Source organism: Pseudonaja textilis, chromosome 2 (genome assembly GCF_049901715.1).
Source record: "Pseudonaja textilis isolate UNSWEBS1 chromosome 2, rPseTex1.2, whole genome shotgun sequence".
Classification (NCBI taxonomy): Eukaryota; Metazoa; Chordata; class Lepidosauria; order Squamata; family Elapidae; genus Pseudonaja; species Pseudonaja textilis.
The window spans coordinates 56135887-56157774 of record NC_141991.1 but is presented as its reverse complement, the minus strand read 5'-3'; the positions used below and the strand labels follow the sequence as shown (position 1 = coordinate 56157774).

At 34.5% G+C, this 21888-nt stretch overlaps 1 protein-coding gene across 7 annotated transcripts in view; it reads left to right on the top strand.

Moving 5' to 3' along the window:
- The window catches only part of ATP2B2 (ATPase plasma membrane Ca2+ transporting 2), a 376645-nt gene that overhangs the window by 313437 nt on the left and 41320 nt on the right, over nucleotides 1-21888 (top strand). For all 7 annotated transcript variants that reach the window (XM_026724451.2, XM_087923958.1, XM_087923957.1 and 4 more), the window contains 3 exons: nucleotides 4686-4928; nucleotides 15799-16040; nucleotides 16579-16813. In XM_026724451.2, the coding sequence (XP_026580236.1) occupies nucleotides 4686-4928; nucleotides 15799-16040; nucleotides 16579-16813 (720 nt within the window). The remainder of the gene's footprint in view (nucleotides 1-4685; nucleotides 4929-15798; nucleotides 16041-16578; nucleotides 16814-21888) is intronic.

The window sequence follows — 21888 nt, the reverse complement described above, 5'->3', positions numbered from 1 at the left end:
AACTAGGAAATGAAAGGGTTAAAAATCAAACAAGAAGAATACAAGGCCCAGGCATTTGTAGATGACCTTGTATTCTTCACAGAAGAACCAATAGAATCAGGACAAAACTAATAAAAGAGATAGAGAAATTTGGGGAAGTAGCCGGTTTAACAATCAACAAAGACAAAACTAAAATGATAACATAAAATTTAACAGATAATCAGAAAATGAAATTAGTGGAAGGAACAGGCCTACAAATTACAAAAAAAGTTAAATATTTGGGCATCTGGCTTACAGCAAGATGCTCAACAATAAAAGAAGATAATTATATAAATTTAGTACAGCAAATAAAGACTTAGAAAAATGGGAGAAAATACAGCTATCTCTGTGGCTATTAAAATGAACATTTTACCAAGATTACTTTTCTTTTTTCAAACGATCCCGGTAAAATTTGATAATTTTTTTTCCCGGATTTAAATAAAATGTCTAAGAAATTTGTTTGGGCAGGTTAAAAAGAGAGGATAAAATTAAGTGCATTGCAGGATAATAGAAACAGAGGTGGAAATGGACTCCCTGCCTGGGAAACATATTACAAAGCAGCAGGATTATTGTGGATTAAAGATTGGGCCAATCTAAGAAATAAAAGAACTTTAACCTTAGAGGGACATGATCTGCAGGCAGGATTGCATGCCTTCATGTGGAACCTGGGAAGTAAGACCCAAGCTTACTTCCACATTTGGAGGGTTGGGAAAGAATTTGGAAAAAAAATTATACGATAATGAAATCGGTGGTATAAAGAGAATCAATATAAGATGTGTTATCGGTGATATCTAGCCCCTTGAGATTAGCTAAAATGTACCCCAATTTAAGCCCGAACTGTTGGAAATGCAAGCAGACAAAAGGCACCTTCTTCCACGTCGGTGGCTTTGCCCAAAAATTAAGAAATATTGGATAAAAATACAAACATGGATAAAAGAAATGACAACCTTCCAAATAGAACTCAAAGCAGAAAATTTTCTTTTCTTCCTTTTTTTTTTTTTGAAAATTTTATTTGGGTTTTCACAAAAAAAATCATAATACAAATATAACATCTTTTTTTGAAAATAGCATGGTCCCGGGTTACACTTCTTCATACAGACACAAACTCAATTTCATGCTCACTTTTATGTTCTATTCCATATCTTATTACTGTTTTACATTTTCTACATAGTTTTTCTTAATTTTCTCAATTTTATTTTAATTTTCTCATATCAATTCAAATCATTATATTTATACTTTTTTCTGTCTTGTTTCAATTTCATATTTTCTTTTCTCATTACACAGGTTTTCTCCTGTAATTACTAATTGGAGTATGACACCTTTATGTCTTTTAATTTTATCCATTCAACTCTTAGTTAAGCTTCAATATATACCTTGAGGTTATAACATTCAATATAATACATAACTTCCAATTGAATGCTGCTTGGTACATTCTTAAAATACACACTATATTCTTAAAAAGTGATTATAAATATATGTAATTAAAATAACACATTCCATTCCAATTCAGTTCTATCATTAATATTCATTAAAGTCTTTAACATTTCTTTTCAATTAAGTATCATACTTCCTTGGGAACACTTATAAGTTTTCCATAATTAATTTTCCCCCCCTATTTCTCTTCCCTTATATTTTATAAAACATTAAATAATTAAAATGTTCCCATCCTTTCCTAATTCAATTCTTTAATTCATTTTATTTCATTTATTTATTAACAAACATTTCACTAGATTACAATAACTATTTTATCCATCATTTTAATCATACATTGTTTCATATTTTCTAAAATTATTTCTATTTCTAATATAACAAAACTATCTTATGTTCCTTTGCAGAATCCCTTTTTCAATTAAATTTTTACCCATTATCTCTAAATAGGCCCTTTTTCTCCATATCTTGTTTCTGTCCTTTATAACTTCTTTTCCTTTCCTTCTTCCCTCTCTTCTTCTCCCTCCCCTTTTTACCCCCTTGTCTCTCTACTTCTAACTCTCTCTTCTGTATTCCCCTCTTCTGTTGCTTTCTAATATTATACTTATTTTTCAAGCTATTCTTCCTTTTCTTGATCATTTTTTCAAATCTTAAACTTCTCATTCTCTTTCTCCCCTTTCCTTTTTCCCCCCCACATAAAATTACTTGTTCATTAAAGATGGCTTCTTCTTTGTCCCAGTCTTCTTGTTCTGCAGGCATTTCTTGTTGTTTCTCATCGTTCCAGATCTCCATTTCTAAGAATTGAAATTCAAAGGCAAAAGAACCTCTCCCTTCTTGTGCATCTTCTTTGTACTTTTTAAGTTCCATTTTCAGTTCATCTAGAAGTAGTGCCATTTTAAACACTTTTAAACAACCACCTGATTGATTTTAGGCATTCAAATGCAATAACCAAAAATCCAGGGATCACCAAATAATCCAAATACTCCCAAGCTATTTCTTCATGCTTCTTTTTTCCACTTTCTCTTCCTGGGGTTCTACTATTTTGTTGCCAAGTCTCAGTTAAAATGTATCTTTTAGAAGTCTTGTTAAGGTTTTACTGTAAATTCCTTTTAATTCCAAGCAGTTTCCTCCCTTTTTTCCAGATCCTGCCCTTTTATTCTTTTTCTCTCCTTTCATGCTTTTAAAAGGTTTTAAATATCCAGAAATCTTTATTATCCCTTTGACATTTTATTTTCAGCTTAAATGCCTATTGATGTCAAAGTGGATTTTTTTTTCCAATTTCTTATTTAAATCTCTTAGCTGTCAGTATGGGGAAAGGAAGAGAAGAAGAAAAAACAAATCCTTTCCCTTTTTTCTCTCCTTCTCTGCTTCAAAGTCTTCTTTGGGAACAATGTTACTTTTTTTTTTTAGTTTAAATTCCAGGGTACCTTAGTTCTTGCTTTTGCAGTTTCACCTGGTCAACCAAAACTTTCTCTTCTTATCTTCCTCCTGCACATTCTTTTCCGGTCGAGTTCTTCTTTGAGGTGGCCATTTCTGACCACCGCTGCAACTGCCTTTGGGAAAGGGAGTAATGGCCAGCTGAGGAGGAGAGTTGCAACTCTCCTCAACCTTGCTGGCAATCTCCCCCCTCTTCACCACCTCTACGGGGTGGCTTAGCCCCGAAACCAGCCAGCTCGCGGTGCTCCAGCGGTGAGCATGGATCGAAACTGCACATGATTGAAACCGGAAGTCCAGCAGAAATTTTTCTACTGGGAATAATAAAAGGAGAGTTTTATTATTCCTAGTAGACCCAAAGGAGACACAAAAGAGATAAAATATTTAATTTTGCATATAATCACTACAGACTAGCTCTCGCACAATGTTGAAAAGGTGACCTCATGCCAACAGAGTTTAATAATCCAAAAAATCTACGATTGTGCTGAAATGGACAAATTTACTCTAAAATTAATAGAAAAGGAAGGCTCAAAGTACTATACAGTCTGGGAAAACTGGTACAAATGGATGAATGATAGAAATAAGTGGATAAATAAATAAAGAAGGAATAGTTTAAAGAGGTTAATATACAAGAAATAATCAGGAATAGAAAATATGTTTTGGAACAATATTTGATATACAAGTACCGTCAAAATGATTTGCAATGTTTATAATGTTTTTCATTTTAATGAGTTGTATTATAATTTGTATTTATTCTTTTTTAATGTTTTACTGTTTAATAAAGGTTTTTTGAGAAAAAAAATAAGACACAATATGGAAGATGTGGATAGAGATATTATTTTTCTTTTTCTCTGGAAGGTTAGAATTCAGAGTTATTCTCTGATATGAATGCAAGGAGATACAATAAGAGGATATCACTCTTTACATAATAGAGTTGCACTATTGAAATTGTTACCGTCTGATCTAACATTTATAAATTTAGACTTTTAGAAAATGCATGACAGAAGCCAGGCAGTAGTTAATATTACTTTGCATGAAATTCCATTTAAAGTGATCAATTTACTAATTCTTACCTAATTTCACATTTTTATTCCTTAATGACTTGTTCTGCCCTCTTTGATTACTATTCGCAAGCTTCTTCAGTTGTGCAGTATTCCCGTGGTAGAACCTTTTCATTGAATACATCTCTTTTCTTTTTCTTTCTATATTATGTTCATAATTTTATTAATATTTGTTGTGGGTTACATATACTTAATTCCAGGACATCATGAGGGTAACTATTGGAGAAAGGTTATTAAATTAATAATGTTGGTAAAGGAACAATTTTCATTAGAAATTGCTAACATAAAATTAATACTCCAGTGAAGACTATTGTTTGCTGGAAAGAATAAAAAAGGCAACTCATGATTATTTATTGACACTTTATGGCAATCAGTAGGTAGCCATGTTATGCCTTTCTTTTTACAATATTATAGAATAATTGGTCTCATATTCTTGAAAAGTTTTAAAATCATCTTATTTATTTATATTTATTAAATTTATGTGCTGCCCATGTCACTGTCAAGTGGCTCTTGGCGTATATGTGATTAATTTCACAGTTTCAGGAAGTGAATGCCAATGAAGTTGTGTACTTCAGCCTATATAAGGGTTATCAATAATAAGTATAATTTAACAAATATTAATAATTTTAATGTATTTTCAGTTATTTTCTTATACTCATATTTTATAAAAAAGTTAAATAACATTATTTTTAAACAATGCATTCCATAAGAATAAAATATTTATCTATATGTTTTCCCTTTCAGAAAATGATGAAAGATAACAACCTGGTCCGTCACTTAGATGCATGTGAGACTATGGGAAATGCTACAGCCATCTGCTCTGATAAAACAGGGACATTAACAACTAACCGAATGACAGTAGTACAAGCCTATGTTGGAGATGTCCATTACAAAGAGATCCCTGACCCAGATTCTATTCCAGCCAAAACAATGGATTTGCTGGTTAATGCAATTGCCATCAACAGTGCTTACACTACAAAGATTCTGGTGAGTTGATCATATTCAAAAACAAAAAGCTATAAGAAAAGACATGAATGTTGGCATGGGAAACTCTAGTACTTAGAAACTTCACTTGTTTTTTTTTTAAATGGCAGGGTGATGTAATAATCAATAGCTTGACAAAAAGGCATTGATATGTCCTTTTTTTTGTGTATATCTATGTCTCTGACTCTGTACCAATAAATATCATATGTATTTGGTAATTTCCAAGCAGATAAGCCTCACTGTATTTATATATATATTCTAAGTAAGTACAAGAATAAATTTTTGAATTAAAAAAGAATTTCAAAAGATGGAAGAAGTTGCCTTACGTATTTTTGCCTCTTGAACACAATCCAGACATTTTTATTTCAGGACCAAAGCTGCTTAGAGATCACAACAGCAATAATAACATAATTGTCAACCCTAAGCCCAGAGACAATTAAGTTCAATCCTTTTTTTTTGCTTGTATGTAATGGACAGAATCTTGTCAGACTGCAGTTATAACCTTCTAACCTACTAGATATACCTCAAACCTCTTTTCCTTCTCCCTCATCCATCTCAGGATTGTTCAGTCTCTTAATCTGGGCCTCTGTTTGGGAAAGCTTTGGAAAAGTTCTTTGGGAAAATGCTTTCCCACTGCTCCTCAATGTGCAGATTCTATCACAATGGTATTTATATTGAACTTTCAGTTATCTTGCATGACTTGTACTATTCACTAAAGTGATATCCATTTTTCCCAGAAGTTCCCTGTAGTATATATACTATTTTATTCTTGATTTTCCTCCTCACAATAAGAATTGCATGGAGGAGATTGCACTGAAAGAGAGGGGTGATTTAACATGCATCTAAACCTGATAACTGTAACACAGTACCTACAATATTTATGGGAACCCTGAGAATTACATTAATATTATTCCACTTAGGGCAGATATTCAAACGGAGCATGAAAGACAGTGGCCTGCCTAACATTAGGAAACATTAGGATGACATCATAGAAACCCATATCCAATTAGATTTGGCTAGATGATATTGACAGCAACGGCAAAGAATTCCTTCTATTGTTGGAATGATATTGTGAGACAAAAGAATATGTCCCTCTTGCCAAGTGTCACTGTCAATTTCATTGCAGGGAGAATTGCCTTGAAAGATTTTTGTCCCAAGTGAAATTCAATATCATGTAAATTTTGCACAACCAATTAGGTAAAATGTCTTTGAGAACAGATTTGAAGCATGGTTCAATGGATATCCCATATACACTGTGCACCAGTTAATTAATAAAATAAAGTGATGGGCTTAGGGGGGATGCAAAATGAGCAGAAAATGGGTCATTTGTCAACAACTGTAGGATTATAGCCTTATTTGTATTATACCACCTGTTATATAAAATATCATGCAAGCATTATATTTGTATGAAATAGATTCTTCACTGGATGTTAACTTTAACTTTAGAATGAAGTGTCAATCTATACTGACAACTGTCTGGTTTTGCCAGAATGAAAATATTATTTTCAAGCATGCTGAAATGCTGCTCTTTATGAAGAAGCAATTTATTATTTGGTTTGTTAGATTTGTCTCCTGAGGGACTTATCTTGAATTCTCCCTTTGTTTTATTCATACAACAGCAGTCCTATGAGATAGGCTGGGCTGAGGTAGGTTGGCTGAGGGAAATTAACCCAATTAATTTCCTGTTAGCGTCTATGTTGGACTTGAATCTGGGTGTACCAGAACCTAAACCTACCCCTTAATCACCATACCACACAAGCTTTCATTGTGAAAGAGGACTTGAATCAAATGAAAGATTACTGATTAACACTAGTGCAGAAGTAGGTGAACTAGATGAGCTTCTTTCTGTGCTGTGGGGCAAGGGGTTCCAAACAGCATATCTCTACTTCTGCAGAGACTCTGGAAAACAATTGGGATGGCAGATGCCACCTCAATACTCTCTGTTACTACACTTTGAGAACTCTTTTTGGTGCCAGTCTGCCATTAATTCTGGAGGCTAGTGGGAGGGGAGTATGCTTTGGTGAAATGAAAGTTCACCATTCCTTTCCAAGGTCAACTGCTTGGGAATGGAGAACAGCTGCATTCCTCAGCAGACCATTCTAAAAACACCTCTTTTAAATTTGATTGGAGACACGGGGACCAACTATGGGCGGCACCTTCAGGAAGGAAAAGTTTCACTTGGGATTTCAGTACACAAATTTCAGCTCTGGCTTTGCACTATGGCATTTCACTTGGCTTCTAGTAAACTATACCTTTCTCAACCCAAGAAAAATGTTGTACCACCATTGTTGTGTGTTGTTCTTGTTCTTTGTGTTGTACAATTGTTTTAACTTGCTTTGACCAAATTTCAAATATACTACAATAATTACAACTATACAAAGAATGAATAATAATACCTACTGTTGAATACCAATAGTAAATTGGTGCTGTTAGTGTAAAACATTCTTTATTACTACTATTGTGAGTCCAAAGAGTCTATTTTGTATCAATAGCAATCTCTAAAACTCAGTGCCTTTTTATTGTTACAAAGATTTCTGTGTATATACTTTTTTCATTCTAATAGTTTGCTTGCAGTTATTCTCTTCTATTTATCACTCATGGTCCTTTCCCCTTTATCGTTCTACTAAACATAATTTTCATACTTAGCCACAGTATTGCCAGAACAAAGAAAGGCGTGCTATGTGATATCATGAGATAAACTGTCTGTTCATGTTTACTTCATGATGTGGCACATGAGAGGCAGAATTTAGGTTGCCTTGTCTGCCTCCTCTGAATGTACTTGACATGCTTTTAGAAGATCCCCATGGGATTTTAAGGGGGTGTAGAGTTGAAATCAACTTGTTGCCACATAGTAAAAATCAATCATCTTAGCCCCCTAACGTCCACCTTTCTGCATGTTGTTGAAAATGGTTTCCTTCTAAGAGTACATTCGGGATTTTAATAAGTTATTTGGTTGGGCATGTGGAGGTATTATTCCTTCCTTTATTGGTAATAATCTAAATCTTTAGTCTCTTTAAGTGTAATCTTCATTTCTTCTAAATCCTTCTGATTCACTCCAGCTTCAAATCATCTAAGATGCATACTAATGTTTTTTTAAACACAATTTGAAACAAAAGTAATCTCCTATGGAAATGATTCTTACAATTAATTCCAAAATCTTACTTCAAATCCAACTGGATCCTTAGTCCATTTGTAATTTTCCAAAATCCAAATTCCAAAAAATCTCAAAGTCAATGTTCTAACCACCTTTTGCTGTTTATTTCAAAAGAATTTTAAGTTTTTAAAGATATATTTGAAACTTCTTTGGCTAAGGTTTGAAGAAAACTCACCCAATGCTATAAATCTTGTCGATCCAAAGGTTCCTAATAGCTAAAAAGCAGCTAAGAAGGAATTGATTAGAAAAGAAAGAATGCAAACTCAGTGTCATGTCCCAGAGATGTAAAACCTGCTGGAGACCATTGCTCCTCTCCTGAGCAACTTCCACTGCAGTCTTGAATTTGCTACTTCTTCCTCACACCAATATAGATGTCCCTTATTCATTGAGATGGGATATACTGTAGGAAAATCATTTCTTTATATTTTAAGAAAAAGTGACAAGTTAAACTTGTATGTACTTGTTATAATGAAGGGGCAAGTCATCTCTCTCTCTCTCTTTCTCTCTCTGTATGTATATATGTGTGTGTGTGTATTTGTGTGTCTTTTTCTTTAATATATTCTTATTTCTCTTCTCTTTTTTCTTCACTTTCTTTTTTTTCCTCTAGTTTGTATTCATTTTTTATCTTTTTAATTGTAATTTAAATTATACATAGAAATATAATTTATGTGTATGTATGTATTAGCGTATATGTATTAAACCATGACAAGTTATGATTGAGTTGGGAAGTACAAGCAAAGTGAAAATAAACAAATGATTAAAGTGTGCAAATTCAGAGGTGTCATTGATCTACTGTTTTCTGATTAATTTCTTGTCCATGAATTGTGGTGGAGAGCGAAGATATATTATAGTGTAGTGATTATTTAATTGTGGATTTGGGGTGTGTGTGACAAAAATGCATAATCAAATATTTGCCAGAAATCTGCAGCTGAGACAACTGCAAAATGAAATATTCAAGACAGATAAGCAACTTGACAACCTCCCTGGTATTTTTGCATTACTAATATATTATCTGCCTCTAAAATTATGTAGTAAGAGGAAGCTGCCAAGAAACCAAATAGTAACAGCCACTGTTAATAAGAAAGGAGTAAGAAGGACTTTTATAGAATTTATTGCCAAGTCTTATTTTTAAAGTACTATTAGCATTAGGAACCACAATATAACTGGTTAATCTTTCATGTATGTGTTTTGAAGGATAACCGTTCAATTGAAAAACTGTTTACTTGAAACAATATTTTAAATCATTTGAGTGCATCCTCTAAACGTGGAGGAACAGGGAAATACCCAAAGGGGTAAAGGAAAATCTGGGGGTAATGGGGGTGCGAAGGCGGAACTCGGCCCGAAACCTTGGTTTCCTCCACCTTGCCTGGGTGGGCCCAGGCAGATTCGCACGCCCGTGGGGGCCCGGCAGGGCAGAGAAAGGTTTCGCTGCGACCCCGCGCGTGCGGCCCAAACACCTCTTCCCCCAGGCCCCTGCCTGCCAACACCAGCCAGCCGCTCCTCCCAAGCTCTCATCACGCCAGGCCCGGACGAGGCCCTGCCCCCTTGCCCAAACCATTCAAGCCCTCGGGCCTGGTGACATCATTCCCTGGGCGAGCTATCCCGCCTTCTTCCCAGCCCTCTCCGCGACCTCAAATTTGTGTCAGCACTGAGGCGGGGGGGCCGGGTTTATTGAGGGCTCTAAATGTATTGTTAGTTAATTCGGTAATCAGTAAATTCTCAAGTGAATTACATAGTACTATGTATGTCTCTGGGGTAACCCTGTTTAGTTGGACAAATATGGCTTTCGCAGTTTCTCAGAAAAATCTGTTCTTTGATTTGAAAAGTGAGAAATGCCTGTTGAGTTCTTTCAAATGTAGATTTGCCACTTTGTGAAACCAAATAGCCCATCCTGGATTAAAAAGATAAAACCAAAAGCAGGGTTTAATAATGCAGTTAAACCAACACAGTTATAAAAATTAAAATGAGTACCAATTAAAAATAATCTCAAAAGCCTTTTATCTGAATACAGGACACTGTGAATCAAAAAGTGTTGCTTCATATCTGAGATAAAAAATGGAGACTTAAAGAGGCACTTTTTCTTCTGTTATTTAATCACAAATAATAAAAAGAGGCACTTAAGTGCATGCACAGCATTTTCAATCCCAACAATATAGCTTTTCTTCTCTTTTTTCCTTCTCTTTTCTGAGTTTGTTATGACTCATTCCATCTGCCTTTGATCCCCTCTTTCCTTCCTTCCTTCCTCCCTCCCTCCTTCATTTTTTAAATGTTTTATTAATGGCCGAACCACTGGGAAAACCATTTAGTCCAATAGGCTTTAGGGGTTTGGAGACTTATGAGTGGAAGATCAAAATGTGTCATGCAAGTGGTAGACAGAATCTGATTTTGCAAAGTGGTGGCAGATGGGATCAATCCTTCCACAGAAATAGCCCTGTCTAAGGCAGGATTGCACTGTGAAACTACCAAAGGAAGGGAGTAGTTTGTCACCACAGCTGAACTCCCACGAAAGCTTCAGTTCTGTTAAGGATTCTTATTACTCACTTCTTTCCTTAATTTCAAAGCACATTAAAATGCTTCATCACTTCAGCTCTTCTTTCCTATTATTCCCAAAGGGCAGGTTCTTTGCTAGTTGGCATGTGGTTCTCTTAAGCCCAGGAGATTTAAGAAACAAGCTCTCTTTCCCTTCTCCAGTTTAGGCAGAAAAGTCACATCTAGAAGATAATTGTTTGTTCCTTTCTATTCATTTCAGCAATCATATAATATGGTATTTTTACCTCTCTAACCTTTGATCTGGTGCATAGTAAAAAAAGATCTGGGCTCTGACTCAACAACAAATATGCAATAAATGACACATGGCCCAGGAATAGTATTTAATATAACTTTGGGATTATAATGAACAAAAGGTAAACACAAGTGAGCAGTATAAAGAAGATTACAGTAGTTTTAGGTTTCACTCAAGGTTTCAGTCAAAGAATCATAGTTCTGTGTTTGTTAGTTTGCTCAGTTTTGACATTGTCTGATTCCAGAGTGACTTTGCTGAGTTATAATTATATAAAAGAAATGTAAAAGAAAGCAGCAATTATCACAGAAAGGAAATAGTTAACTGGAAGATATGCCTAGAAAACACAAAGTCCATCCCCATCCTGGTTTGGGAGAACAAGCAGATCCTAAGCAGTCATAAAGATGGGAACAGATATGGATCTATTGGAGGATATCATTCCACAGGATAAGAACCATCACCAAGAAGGCCCACTTCCTGGGTTCTACAAAGTGACACCGCTTATCAGAAAGGACCTGGAGCCTGCCTACTCTGGTTGAAATCAGTGGAAACATATGGAGCCAGGCAGTCTCTCCAGTTGCCAAGCTCTATTCCATGAAGCATTTTATATGTGATAACCAGCATCCTGAATTGCACATGGAAGCCAATGCTTGCAAAGCAGCAGAGTACATGCAGAGATTGCAACATGCCCCATCACATTCCGCACAGCTACATTCTGACCCTGCTTTATCTTCTGGGTAATCTCCTGAGTGGTCTTCATGGACAGCCCTTACAGTAGACTATCTCAAGGGTCTCCTGGTCCAGAAACAGGCTCAACCTCTGCAAAGGCATCTTAGTACACAGCTGCCACCTGTTCTTTGAGAAGGAACTATGAATCCATCCCCTGATTACACACTAGTTTTGCATATGGAAATGCAATCCCATTAAACACTAAATATGGAATGTCTCTAGAATCAGGGGGAATCAAACTAACAAAGCCACTTGGTCTTATCAGAATTGAATCTAACTCTGTTCCATCCAGATATACACAATATCCAAGCACTGGGTCAAGACATCCGCAACATCTCTTGAGTGCCAAGTATATCCCAGTGCAGAAGTGTTTTTCGAAGGTTGCTCGGGGGTCAGTAACTTATCTAGGTAACTATTGATGTGTAATACTAAGCCATTGCTTAAGGTAATTTTTGCTGGTGTGAGATATCACTTGCAAAGCAGAACTGGGATATTCTATATGCAGCCATTATCAATCACTAATTGCTTAGTTTTTTTTAAAAAAAAAACTTAATTCATTTGACTTCTAAGAAGCATTATATTAAAAATGTGAGGTTTTTAATGTAAATAAGACATCTTCCTATAAATTATTTATATTCATTTCAGAGAGTTCCTTGCAGGAGAATTGCATCAAAAATGAGTCTGTAATATATATGAGCATTCTTATTTGGCAAAATACTTATATCAGATTTTTTTAATAAGTCAGTACTTGATAATTAGAAATTAGTGGTAAAAGTGAAAAAATGAGGATAAAAAGACAGTATACAATGTGTAGAAAGAGAAAAAAATCAGTTATAAATATGTAGTCAAAAGGAGTTTTAAAAAACTCACAAAATACAGCTTTGGTATTTGGAAATTAAAAACGTTGTATAAAAGGGATAAGTGAGGAGCTTCCATCACATTGAATAGAATTAAAAATAAACATGATGAAATTGTGAAGTGAAGAAAAGCTTGAAGAAGTATTTTGAAGTATTTTGTGTGAAAATGTTACTGAAATGTCAAAGGGTGGAACTGAAATGAATTTTATAAACAGTGACGAAGAAAAAAATGATGAAAAAAATCATAAGAGCTGGGAAATGTTAAAAAAATGGAAACACTACAGTGTAGATGACATAACTGGAAAGATGTCAACACTTGGGTGTATTTTCTCCTAAATTTGCTCTGCCAGTTGTTTTTATCTACATGTGAAGACTGCATTGCTGCTTGTTGATTGGTAGAGGGTTGTTGTAGGAAAATATGTAATAAATGAATTTATAAGAATTAGTATGCTAAGCATGCCTCACAGGTATTTGGTAGAATTCTGAAAATGAAAATAAACAGGAGACCAAGCAGGGAATGAATAGAGTAGAGTTTTGCTCTTCAATAAATCATTGACTATTAGATTCTTGATAGAGAGAATACATATTATAAAATGAATAGACCAGAATTATCAAACATTTTGCAAAACAGGTTTTTGACATGAGTAGGATATAGAATGGCAGACTGAGTCTTATAATAATGACATAAATCACTAGACAAGTAAACTAGAAATTAGCCACATTGTCTTGTAATGTCCAGAGACTGAGATAATGTCAAAAGAATAATTGTTTTCATTTATCATTTAATTACTTTAATCCTTTTTTTTGAAAATTAAGAAAAGAGTCTAAGAGTCTCTTAAGACTTATGAAGGCACTTGTTTTCCCATGACTTCTCTCTGGATTGTTATTGCATTTTCTTTACAGAGGACTTGCTGTGAAGAATATTTCTAAAGTACTATTACTGCAGGATACATGGGGCTTTATGAGTGGTCAGGCACCAATTCTAGATGATGGCAGTGATCCCTAAATGCTGAAGACCAGAATATAGATAGGCTGTTGCCTTCTCTTGTATCCCCTGATTGTATATTGAGAGTATCTTTGAAAATGTTTTCTGAAGTACCAAATCCAGGAAGAAGGCCTGTCCATGGCTGCATCTGATGCTGAAAATTGCTGGTTCATCATGCTTATTTTAACATTCCAAATATTTTTATAGAGGGTGGTTTATGTGTTTGAATGTGTTTTCCTGCTATCTTGAATTCATATGTTTGCATACCATTAAGGGTGAATGGCCTATAACTTTGAAGAGGATAAAGGGAATATAAAACTTTTGACTTAATAATCTGCTCTAGATTGGTGGCTGTATTTTCTACTGCCTGGAAACTGGTTTGGGAGATAGATTCAGTAGGACAAAACATACACTCTCATCTAAATGTATACTTAGTGTCATGTTTATCAATGTCATGTTTATCTCTAAAATATATACATTGAGACTGCTCATCTTTGGGAGTATCTTTCATTTAAATCACAAATCTCTTTCAGATGGGTAAAAATTGGGGACCTCTCACTGAGATTGGCTTAGATTGGTAGGAGAGGATGAAAAGAAATGTATGTACATAAGCTTTTCCTGTATATTGGAACCACCAATAGAGTTCCCAGAAGTCAGGGAAAAGTGAAATATATATCTTCAGAACTTTTGCACATCTCTTATAGGATGCTACTTTGATCATTAGTGGAAGCGAAACAGAAAGGCTGAATTACCAGCAGCTTGAGTTATATTGTATTTCTCAATTTGACTTGTAATTCAGAGCGTTGCAGAATCCTAAGTATGTTTACCTGGAAATAAGCTCCTAAGTCATGCATCTGATCAAACAAATCCAGCCTATCCAACCCATTCACCCCCTCCCCCACAAAATAAACACCTTTATATTGCAATTATTTTAGTGCTTTCATTTTCTAGAAGACTTTTAATTTGCCTCTGGCTGATAGAATTGATAGTCAGTCCAGAAGACTAAACATTTTACAATAAATGTATTGATTACAAAAAAATTTCAATTACTTCTTGAAAGCAGGAAAAATCACATCATGACTTTAAGATAACAGTGTTCCTCCTTCAAATGACTTCACCTTCTACAATGCTTTCCTAAGCTGATAATTATTTATTTTTATTTTATTCATATGCTAGTCTTATATTTGATTTTTTGCCTTCAGGAGTTCTAAGTAATACACACAGTGCTCCCTTTTTCTATTTCCTGGCAAGGGCCATTAGAACTGGGTCTCCCAGTTCAAACATTGGGTCCAAACATTATACTACATTAACTTTGGCAGTTGAAATCTGACAAATCTGGAGAGCTTAATTTGGATTAAGCTTGTTGTGAAACCAATGATGGTTACAATGCTTCCATGTCATTATTACATCTACTTTGCAGATTGAAAATTGTGAGTGACTGACAATATCTTACTTCAAATAACCCAGTGTCACTACACATAGCCTTGATAGGATTTGCTCTGAAAACACCCAGACCAAAACTAGTCTTCAGTTGAACTACAAAATAAATGTTTTCTTTCTATTTGTAAATATTAATAATTGCTTTACAGCAAAGCAAGTTTTAAGCTCCATTGCAGCTACATATGGTTATATGTAACCATGTTTTCAAACTAGCTTTAAAGTAATTTTTTGGAATCATTTTTTAAAATTTTATTTTAACATTTTTGTGTTGGAACAAAAGGTGGAATAGAAATACTTTAAATGAATAGTTTTGCTTTGGTTTTAAATGCAAGACCATTTATTCCAGTCTCCAAATTAAAAGTTACCTTAATTATATGCAGTTTAAATCTGAACTTTTTGTGGAAAGCAGTATAGTGATTTTTTTTTCTGCTTTGTTTCACTTTGGAAAAGAAAGAGAATCTGAGAGCAATGCAGAACAGAAACACTCTTAAAGCATCAAAATCTCTTTGTAATGCTCTAATATACTGCATATTTTCAGGCTTCTGCAACTGTTTTTCTTAGGACTATTTGTTTACCAACCATTCAAAGTTACAATGGCAATGAAAAAAGTGACTTATAGCTGGTCCTTGCACTTGTGACTGTCTCAATGGCCCCATGGTCACACAGTCAAAATGTTGTTGCTTGGCACCTGGCAGGTATTTGTCACAGCTGCAGCATCCTGGAGTCATGTGCTTAGCATTTACAACCTGCCCTGGAGGATTTCCACAAGCAAAGTCAATGGGGGAAACTAGATTTGCTTCACTTAGAAGTTCCAGTCTCAATCCTGGTCATAAGTTGAGGGCTATCTAAAAATGATAATAATACAGAAGAACTACATGTCATCACAAATGACAAACCCTGAAGTCCAATTTTTTTCTCTCTCTCCTTAGCCACCAGAAAAAGAAGGTGGTCTACCTCGGCAGGTTGGTAACAAGACAGAATGTGGATTGCTTGGATTTGTGCTGGATCTAAAGCGGGATTATCAGCCTGTTCGGGATCAAATGCCTGAAGAGAAACTCTACAAAGTTTACACATTTAACTCTGTGAGAAAGTCAATGAGCACTGTCATTAAAATGCCGGATGACAGCTTCCGAATGTATAGCAAAGGGGCTTCTGAAATTGTCCTAAAGAAGTATGTGCACGGTATTTGTTTTGAACCCTTTTTCATTAATTCTATATGGAGGTGCTCCCAGTTGCTTTGTGAATATAAATATACTACTGCCACAGACAGTCTATCAGATAGATTTATGCTTAACAACTCTCCAAATCTCCATAAAAACAATGGGACATTCTTTTATATAAAATTTGTAATACATTTGTTCTTTTAGTGTACCATCATTTAAAGGACAGTCCTGAGTAAAATATATATCAAGTGTCCCTGATATCTGTTTTTCTTTATTATAAGTACTTGCTTTGGGCAGAATTCAAACTAATACATAAAGGAAGATGGTAAAAAGATCTTTTGACATAGTCTGTTTGCAAAAACTTTATTTTGTTAATTGGAATTTCATCATTTATTATTTGAGGAAGGTATGATCCAAGTTGCCACTGCTATTTAAAATTTTTTTTTAAAAAAATTCTAAATGCCATAATATAACTCATTCCTCTCAATTGTTGAATCTCACTTCTTTGCAGTTGTGATCCAGTCATTTGTTTTCTTTTCTTTCCAGATGTTCTAAGATTCTTAATGCTGCAGGTGAGACTCGCATTTTTAGACCTCGTGATAGAGATGAGATGGTTAAGAAAGTGATTGAGCCCATGGCCTGTGATGGATTGAGAACCATCTGTGTTGCTTTTCGAGACTTTCCCAGTGATCCTGAACCAGAATGGGACAATGAAAACGATATTTTAACTGATCTAACCTGCATTTGCGTGGTTGGCATAGAAGATCCTGTACGACCAGAGGTAAAAATGCTCTAAAACAAAACCAAAAAAGCCCAAGAAGCTCAGAAGTTTTTTTTTTCTCTGTGGGTAGTAAAAAAACAACAGGTCTTTTTTAAAAAAATGTTAACTTTATTTCCAATATTTCCAAACATAATGCAATATAAAAACAACATGAATATGTGAACTCCTTTAGAATTCTCATTTGACTATAAGACTTGAACTATTTTGCTAATACTCATTTTATTTATTTAAGGTGCTGTTTCCCCCACTCTATTTAAGAAGACAGATATTATGCTAACCTGCATGTTTAGTGAATTTCCAGTTGATGAAAGGAAGATGGTAGAAACATTTGTTTCCTTGGGCTCCAGAAAAAAGATGGACAGGGTGTTGGAAATTAATTCTAGAGAGGAAAAGATTGGCAGATCTAGACCAGATTTTGAAGTAGAAGGGCTTTTTTCAAGAACAACAAAGATCAGAACAGTTAAAGCAGTAGACTTCTTGTGGTCTTAAACACAGAGAAAGAAGAGATATGTAGATGCTTCTGAACAGTGGCCATGAAAAGTACCCAGGATTGCAAGAAGAACCAGTCATTCCTCGACCACAGAAAGACTTGATTGCTCCTTTGAGGTGATGTGCAGCAAGCAGAATCTCACATAATTTTGGCATGTGATGCACAAAGTAGAACTAGAAAAAAGAAAGGCAATGAATAGATGCAATCAAAGAACTTATGAGAGCCTTTGCAGGTTGAAATGTCAAGCTTTTTATTTATAGAATGCCCCAGAATCAGAGGTGACTTTGTGAAACTTAACTAGTTAACTAGCATTGATTTTAACCATTCTCATTCATTTTGATAGAAAAGTCCTTTCACCATTCAGTTTGAAAGGTTTGGGAGGAGTGAAGCAGCTTATGCAATGGCTGGGGCACTGTGTGACAGTCTTGCATTGTGTTATTCACTAATTTCTTCAGTAATGTGCAAGTAAAGATAATTCTTCAGGGAGGAATCTAGCAGCAGCCTCCCTCCCCTCTATTTCTAGACATAGTAAGGCAAGCTTCAAAACACCAGAATAAATGGTATACTGATTCTGACTGAGAACTATAAATTTTCTTTGCAAGAGATAGAAATTTAACAGAACTGGAAGATGGATTTTACTTACTCATGGAGGACTGCTTTAACATTTATTTTGCTTTCACAATCATATTCTTTTGAAAAGAGTATTATAATTATAGTTTATTTGCTTTTATTTTTTTAAAAAACTGAGATTGCAACCATGACCTACTGATGTGGAGAGTTTTCAGCAGTTCATACATCTCTGGTTTAGTCCACACTGAGATTCTCAGCATTTTAAGTATCGGTCACAGTACAGTAGAACAATTAGTTTAGAATGGCTCATGATTGCTTTATTGTGATAAAAGTAATACCTTAACAAGGGACCAGCTTGTATTAAAGATAATTTGAGTGTTTTTTTCATGTGCAACTGTTTTATAAATCCTAGAAAAAAATTCCAAATGTATATTGAAAAAAATGCATAAAATTTATCCTAAAGATTTCAACTTGAAGACATAAAGATTAGGAAAGCCATTCTTAATTCTTAAAATGTTACATCCTGTAGTAGCTATTTCCCCTGTGGTTGGAATTTGCATACTCAGACAATCCAGTTTGCATTTGTGTTAGAAAGTTGTGATGCAGTTAATATCAAATCAGTTCAAATTTATTGTTTTTAGTATTTAGTATTTATTTGATTTGTCAATTGCTTACAAGATACAGGTATAAGAATAAACATAGTTTTGAATACATGAGATAGATACTTATAAGAAAAATAAAAAGAAACAATAGGATAGGGACGGTAGGCACGATTGATGAGCTTATGCACACCACCTACAGCCCTCTTAGGAAGGGGATGAGGTCAATAGTAGACAGTCTAAGGTTAAAGTTTTTGGGGTTTGGGGAAGAAACCACAGAGTCAGGTAGAGTATTCCAAACATTGACCACTCTGTCGCTGAAGTCGTATTTTCTGCAGTCAAGTTTGGTTCAGTTAACCTTGAGTTTGTATCTATTGTGTGCCCTTGTATTGTTATGATTGAAGCTGAAGTATTCATTTGCAGGTAGGACATTGCAATGTATGATTTTATATACTATACTTAGATCGGATCGAAAGCGGCATAGTTCTAGGTTTTCTCGGTCTAGAGTTTCAAGTCTGGTGGTATAAGGTATTCTGCAATTAGTAGAGGAGTGGAGAATTCTTCTTGTGAAATATTTCTGGACTTTTTCAATTGTGTTAATATTATATACATGATATGGGTTCCAGACTGATGAGCTGTATTCAAGTATAGGTCTAGCAAAAGTTTTGTATGCTCTAGCTAGTAGTGTGATATTACCAGAGAAGAAGCTATGTAGGATTAGATTAATAACTCTTAATGCCTTTTTGGCTATGTAGTTACAGTGGGCTCTAGCACTTAGATCATTAGAGATGAGTACTCCAAGGTCCTTGACAAAGTTTGGATCCTCAACAAGGTCTTGATTATTTAGCTTGTATTTCATTTTCTGATTTTTTTTTTTTTTGCTAATATGTAAGACAAAGCATTTATTTGTTGAGATTTGAAGTTTGACCATTCTGATACATAGTCAAGGTCTTTTGGGAGGGTAGTAGTATTGTCTGTGGTGTTGAATACCTTTACATCATCAGCGAAGAGAATGCAGTTGCTCTTTTTTAAAAAAATAAGTTTTATATAAGTTTTCACAAAACATACAAATACAAATAAAATATCTTTTTTTGAGAACAGTGTGGCCCCGGGTTATCACTTCTCCGTACAGACATAAACTCAATACATATTTATCTTATACATTCTAATCCATATCTTATAACTATTTTTTCAATAGCTTTTCCCTTTCTTTATTTCCTATAGCCTTATTTTAAATTATCTCATTCCTTTCTTAATTCAATTACATATCTTTTTCTAATTTTTAAAATCTTTCTAATCAATGTTTTTATACTTTCATCTGTCCTGTTTACAATTTCATATTATCTTTTCTCATAAAACAAATTTTCCCCTGTAATAACTAGACTGGAGTATAACACCTTTGTATCTTTTTTCAAATCTTATTTAAAAAATTAAGTTACATCTTTACAGGTATAACATTCATTTTCTAACCTCTATTTTATAAGACATACCTATTTTCAGTCGAATTCTGCTTGGTACATTCCCTTAAAATACACACTAAATTCTTAAAATATATATATATATATATGTATATATATCTGTTTATATATGCATAACAATAGTAAATGGAATAATTATTCTATTCAAGTGCAGCTCTGCCATTAATATTAATGACAATCTTTTACATTTCTATTTCTTTTAACAAACATTACCTAGTAATATCAGTTGTCTTTAATCATCTATATTTAATATTTTACTTATTAGTGTCTTTAAATAAAAAACCAAACAATAGTTATTAACAGTAGTCAATAAAGTTATTATTCTTATTCAAATTCATCTTGTCAACTGATAACAATCTTCCATGTTTCTTTTCAGCTTTTTTAAAATGTTCTTTTTAAATCATTGAGAGCCTTATTCTCTTTACAAACAAATATTGCACTACACATCAATAGAAACTTTTTCTATCACTTTAATCATCTAACATATTTCTAACCCTTTTCTATTTCTAATATAACAGTGCTATCCCATGCACCCTTGCCGAATCCTCTCCTTAAGTTAAATTTTAACCATTGTCTCTGTGTCTTTTAAATAGGTTTATACCTTTAATTCTTGTACGTTTTCCTATATCTCTATATCTTGTTTCTGTCTTTTGTGGCTTCTTTTCCTTTCCCTGTTCCCTCTCTTCTTCTCCCTCCCCTTTTTATTCCCTTTTCTATCTGATTCTCTTCTGTGATCTTCACTTCTGCTTCTTCCTTATATTATGATTGCTTTTCAAATTACTCTTTTTTGGGGTTGTTGCTTCAATTCTTAAGTTTTTAACTCCCTTACCTTCCCCTTTCCCTTTTTTACCCCATTTAAAATTGCTTGGTCATTAAAGATGGCTTCTTCATTGTCCCGTCCTTCTTGTTCTGCCAGCATTTCTTGTTGTTTTTCATAGTTCAAGATCTCCATTTCTAAAAATTGAAACACGAAGCCAAAAAATTCTCTTCCGTCTTGTGCTTCTTCTTTTTGTTCTTTAAGTCTCATTTTTAACTCTTCGAGGAGCCCATTTTAAAAAAATTTAAACAACCCCCAATTGATTTTATTTTATTTCATTAGGATCTTCCATGCAAAGTTCCAGAAATCATCCAATAATCCAAAACTGTTTCTTGCTTCTTTTCCCACTTTCTCTTTTCAGGGGCTTTGTTATCTCAAAGTTTCAGCTACAATGTATCTTTTGCAAGCCTTGTTAAAATTCCACTATCAATTCTTTTTTAAGTTCCAGGTGGTCTCTTCCATTTTCCAGATTCCACCCTCTTTTTTCCTTTTTCCCTCCGCTGCTTTCTTTCTTTTTTAACGAAAGTTTTTAAATTATCCAAGAATTTTTATCCCTTGGACATTTTATTTTCAGCTAGAAATAACCTATTAATGTCAAAGTGGATTAGTATCAATTTCTTATTCGAATCTCTTCTTCTTATTGTTCCAAGTCAGTTAAAACTGTTGATGTTAGAGGAAAAAAAGCCAATTCCGTTTCCTTTCCCTTTCTCTTTCTCAGCTTAAAATCTTTTTTAGGAATAGTATTAGTCTTTAAAATTCAGGTTCCAGGTACCTTAAATAGATGTTCTCCATTCAACCCGGTCCGTCAAACTTTCTCCTTTAAACTTCCTCCTGCACAATCGTGTCCGGTCGGGTTCTTCTTTGAGGTGGCCATTTCTGACCACTGCTGCAACTGCCCTTGGGAAAGGTGGTAATGGCCAGCTGAGGAGGAGAGATGCGGCTCTCCTCAACCCCGCTGACGGCTCCACCTTCTTCACCACCTCTATGGGATGGCTTAAGCCCTGAATCCAGGTGGCTTGGGGCACTCCAGCAGCAAGCACGGGTCAAAACTGCGGACAATCGCAATTTCGGTCCATCGCCGAAAAAGTCCAAACTGAAAGTCGCAGTTGCTCTTAATATGA